At 66.0% G+C, this 4,733-nt stretch overlaps 1 protein-coding gene across 1 annotated transcript in view; it reads left to right on the plus strand.

Annotated features, from left to right (window-relative positions):
- MNEG_7603 (hypothetical protein) overlaps positions 1 to 1,926 on the plus strand; it is a gene marked incomplete at both ends in the record, with an annotated part of 2,739 nt that extends 813 nt beyond the window's left edge. The window contains 3 exons of the mRNA XM_014043922.1: positions 63 to 314; positions 962 to 1,059; positions 1,301 to 1,926. Of these exons, the coding sequence (XP_013899376.1) occupies positions 63 to 314; positions 962 to 1,059; positions 1,301 to 1,926 (976 nt within the window). The remainder of the gene's footprint in view (positions 1 to 62; positions 315 to 961; positions 1,060 to 1,300) is intronic.
- Between the last annotated feature and the right edge of the window lie 2,807 nt (positions 1,927 to 4,733).

Genomic DNA, 4,733 nt, shown 5'->3' on the forward strand with positions numbered 1-4,733 from the left:
CACACACACACACACACAATGAGCTTGCCTCCCATACACATAACACCCACCCACGCCCCCAGGTTTGCGTCCTCCTCCCCGCGCCGCCCTGAGGGAGAATACGAAGAGCTGCTCCCCTGGCTCCTGGACCAAGCCGCGGACTTCGAGGCCGCCGCCGCCGCCGGCGCCCCCGCCGCGCCGCCGCTGCTGCTCGAGTCGCCCCCGCGCTACCGGCTGTTCGACGCGTCGCGCGGCGGGTGCGCGGGGTGCGCGCGCGCGCTGCTGCGGGCGGCCAAGACGCAAAGCGTGAACCGGGACCTGCAGGCGGCGGCCAGGTGGGGGCGTGTGCATGGGGGCGTTGGATTGTATTGTATTGCATTGTGGTGGACAACATTGTTTTGATAGTATAAGTTTGTAGTATTGCATTCATATGGTATTGGCTTGGGATTTGATCATCGTTCCATGAAGTTGCATAGCGTTGCTGGGCACTGGGGGGGCTGCTGGTCGGGCACATGGTTGAGCGTTTGGAGCGGCCCGAAACCTCTGGGAACAGTCCAAATTTTTCGGGTGTGGGAAGTGAAGGGTGTGGGAAGTGAAGGGTGTGGGAAGTGAAGGGTGTGGGAAGTGAAGGGTGTGGGAAGTGAAGGGTGTGGGAAGTGAAGGGTGTGGGAAGTGAAGGCACCTTTTTTGGGGCCTGGGGTGGCGTCGGCCCCGTGATCCACTGGAGGTATCCCACCGGCCGGCCCCTCCCACAGGCGCGCGGCTCACCACACCCAACCCAGGGGCCTGCTTTCTTTGCATTTTTTTGGGAATCCCTCCGCAACTCCCCCAGCGCCGGCCCTCGGCTCGGTTTGACGCGCGCCACTATTAAACTCTCCCTTGCCCTCCCCCCACCCACTTCGCCCGTGTGGCGCAACCAATAATTCACTGCCACGCAACCATTCACTCATTCGCTGCCCGCGTGACCATCCTGCGCCCGCAGCGAGTGCATCCACGCGGTGCTGCCAGTGGCGTCCCTGCCGGAGGAGGAGGCGGGCGCGGCCGGGCCGGCGGCGGACGTGGGGGACCTCCCGCGCGCGGGTGGGTGGCCCGTGATGGTGGCCCCACCAGCGGCGCCAGACGGGTGTCGCGGGGTTGCGAGGGACTGGGCAGGGCAGTGGGGAATAGCAGCCCTGGCTAAGGCTGCTCAGGCAACACAACCCTCAGACGCCTCCCACCCGCGCTCCACCCGGCCCCGGGCCCTCTCGCCTGGCCCCCGCAGCGGCTGTTGTCTCAAAATTTGTGCTGCCCCGCGCTCGCCGCTGCCGCCCCCCGCCCGCAGGCCACTGGCAGGACCTGCGCTACAGGGGGGACTGGATGCTGCGGCCAATTGCCTCCAACGAGGTCGGCTGGCTGGCGCGGCTGCTGGTGTCCATCTCCCGCTCCATCAACAGCGCCTGCGCCCTCGACGGCGTACCGCTGCGCGCCCCCGCACCCGCACCCGCACCCGCACCCGGCGCGGCGCCTGCCGGCGGCGCGCGGCGGGCGGGGGCGGCGCCGGGGGGGCAGGAGCAGCCGGAGACGCTGCTGCAGGAGTGGCTGCTTGTCGCGCGGCGCCGCGGGTGGCGCGTCAACCTGCGGCCGCTGGCCGAAAAGCAGACGCTCGCGTGGCTGCTGGCGGCGGCGCTGCTGCTTTACTGGACTGTTCTGTGGCTGGCCTCGCCCCCCCGGGAAGGCGGCGGCTGGGGGGACGCGGCGGCGGAGGCCCCGGCGGGTGGGCAGCAGCAGCAGCAGCAGTGGCAGCGGCAGTGGGAGCAGCACCAGCAGGAGCGGCAGCAGTGGCAGCAGCAGTACGAGCAGCAGCAGCAGCAGCAGTATCAGCAGCAACGGCAGCAGCCCCCCCAGCCGCGCGTCCAACAGTGGCAGGACGTGCCAGGCGGCGGCCCGGCCGACCTGGGGGCCTGGTGATGTGGTCATTGCATCGCGCTTAATCCACAAGATTAGTATCAAACCATGCGGCCAGCCACAGAGTGCTAGGATCTGGCAGATACAATTATCTGGGGGACAATCACCGGTCAGGGCTGCGGCCGCGAGAGACCCCACAAAGTCGCCATCATCCAAGGCAGCGGTCTGGGGCCTGCGCAGGCACAGGCGCCATGCCTTGCGGTCGCAGGCCAAGCCGCAACAGCCGCCGCGAAGCGTACGCGCGGCCGTCGTGGAGCGCGCGCGTGGGGCGCATCCCGTCGCTGCTGCGCAAGCGGGTTGTCTGTGTGGCAGCGGCGACGGCCTGCCCACCTGTAACCCAGCCAACCCCTTCTCTTATGAAGCCATAATGTCGGTTGAGAGCCAGCTGGCAAGTGCCTGGGTCGGGGGCGAGCGCGGTGAGGGCGCTGCAGCACCGCTGCGCTTGGCGGAACCGGGCTGTGGCGGACCTGCTGCCATCCTGATCGGGCCCGGCCTTGGTAGGGCTGATGGCCAGGGGCGCTCCTGTCGGTGCCTTGTGCAGTGCCCTCTTTGGGGCGGGGGCTGCTGCTGTCAGGCTGACGAGGAGCACGTCAGCAAGCGAACGTGAACCAGGATCGCGCCAGCCCTGCCTCTTCCCTTCACATGGCCCACATTGCATGTAAGCCAGGTGGTGCAAGTGTGCGGGTGTGATGAAGGGGCTCAGCACCAGCTAGGGATGTCACTGGGCGGCGGGTGACACTATGAGGACCTCCCAAAAATACGTCTTGCTTGCGCAGCGTGACCTACATCTTTCGCTTTTGCCAGTTAGGTCGGGGCGCACGGTTTGGGTTGCTTCATCGCATCTCGTTACTTCAAGTGATGTCACCAGGACTGCCTGGGTGATGGACACCTCACCCTCACCACTGTGTACAAGTCAGATTTGATTGACGAGGCCTTGATGAAACTGCGAGAAAGGTGTCGTGTACGGTATCTGTGGCATGGCGAGGCATTGATCAGCCGATCTAGGCGAGAGAGCACAGAGTCTCTCGGATGCCTTCTTGATGTGCAATTTATTACGAAGTGACCAAGTTTCCTTGTGGCTTGCTCCTTGAGATACGGTTCCACCTCCCCTCGGCCGCACGCTTTTTCGTCAGCATACCGTATTGCGATACCTCGTGCTGATGGAGCTGTCCTGCGCACCATGGGTGGGACTGAAAGGCGCCAGCGACGACTCACGCCCCGCTTCTTTGACCAGTGCTGGGCTGGAGGATGACTGCCGTGAGCAGCCACCGTGCAGCAAGCGGCGGCGCCTGGGTCTGATGCCTCAGCCAGGCGCGAGTGCAGCTAGCTGCGGCTGCAATATGCTGACAAGCGATGCAGCAAACATCACACCGCTGCAGGTAATCCGACAGCCTGCAGCACGCCAGGCACCGCCGCGGCTCCCACGGCGCGCGCCGCCAACAGCAGGTCTTGCCGACGCCGCCGCGCTCGCTGCAAACGAGCACCCAGCGCCGCGCCATGGCGGCGGCCGCGCCGCTGCCGACGATACACCAGGCATGCAAATCGACGCTGCCGCGGACAGCGGCAGCGGCGGCGGTGGCGCTTTTTACGGACCAGATGGTGCAGCAGGGCAGGCTGGCGATGACGATTTCGGTGATTTCTACATGGTCAAGGGCCCGGCTGCGGACGCCGTTGCTGCGGTGGCCCGCGCTGCAGCCGCGGGGTGCTGCCCTGCCGGGCCCAGCGCCCGGCAGAGCGACGCCGGCAGGCGACAAGCCATCTGTTCAGCCGGCGGAGCGGGCCGAAGGGGAGCATCTTGGCGAAGGGGCGGCCGCTGCACGCCTCATCTATGAGGCGTGGCGCGAGCAGTCAGCCACAGACGACGGCGCCATGAGCGGCTGCAAGTCCTCACCGGGGGTGACGGCAGCCGCGCAAGATACAGTGCCGGCAGAGGGCGAGGGCGACCAAGCATGCGGCACTGAGGCCGCGCAGCCACGCAATGGCGAGAGCAGCAGCTGTGAAAATGAGGGTGGCGGCAGCGGCGGCGGCGGCGGCAACGAGGGCATCATTTGGCGGACGGTGAGGGGGTTGCGTGGTTGAGGGTACACATCAGGGGAGACAGCAGCGTGAGCACTGCCTTGCTGACATCCTTGACCCACGTTTGAGATCTGCTGCACATACTAGCCACCCCCTGAAGTCTGGAACACACCCAAATCCCCCTGCCCCTCAACTTTGCATAGCCAACCTCACGACTTCACGACGCCTTGCTACTTCACAAACCAGAGGACCACGTTTTCATACGTTTGTTTTAACCTTTGTTGCTAAACCCTTGTCCGCACCGCCCACGCAAGGACCGCTTGTTGGCGCTGCGCACGGATGCGGGGGCGATGGGCACAGTCAAGCTTGGGCCAGCTGCCCGCCAAGCCCTGTTCCCAGGCGCCCCGGCCGGCGCACCGCTGCCCATCAGCCTGCAGATGGTCGTGGACGGCCGCCCTTGGCTGCCGCGGCGCGTCCCCAGCAACGTCGACGCATGGAACCGTGTGAGCCAACACATGGCAGCATTCAAGGGTCTGGCAGGCTGCCGCGTCATCGGGTTTCGCCGCGCAGAGGGGGAGCGATCGCTGGACTTGATTGTCACGCGTGGCGGGCAGCAGCAGCAGCAGCAGCAGCAGCAGCAGCAGGAGGAGGAGGAGGAGGAGGGTGCTGAGGGGGACAGTGGGAAGGGTCAGCGCCTGAGTGGTTCAGAAGGGTTGTCAGCGGACGCGCGAATAGACTCTGGTAGCGTGTCAGAGGGGGAGGAACAGGAGGAGGAGGAGGAGGAGGAGGAGGAG

Source organism: Monoraphidium neglectum (genome assembly GCF_000611645.1).
Source record: "Monoraphidium neglectum strain SAG 48.87 unplaced genomic scaffold scaffold01361, whole genome shotgun sequence".
In the NCBI taxonomy this organism is placed as follows: Eukaryota; Viridiplantae; Chlorophyta; class Chlorophyceae; order Sphaeropleales; family Selenastraceae; genus Monoraphidium; species Monoraphidium neglectum.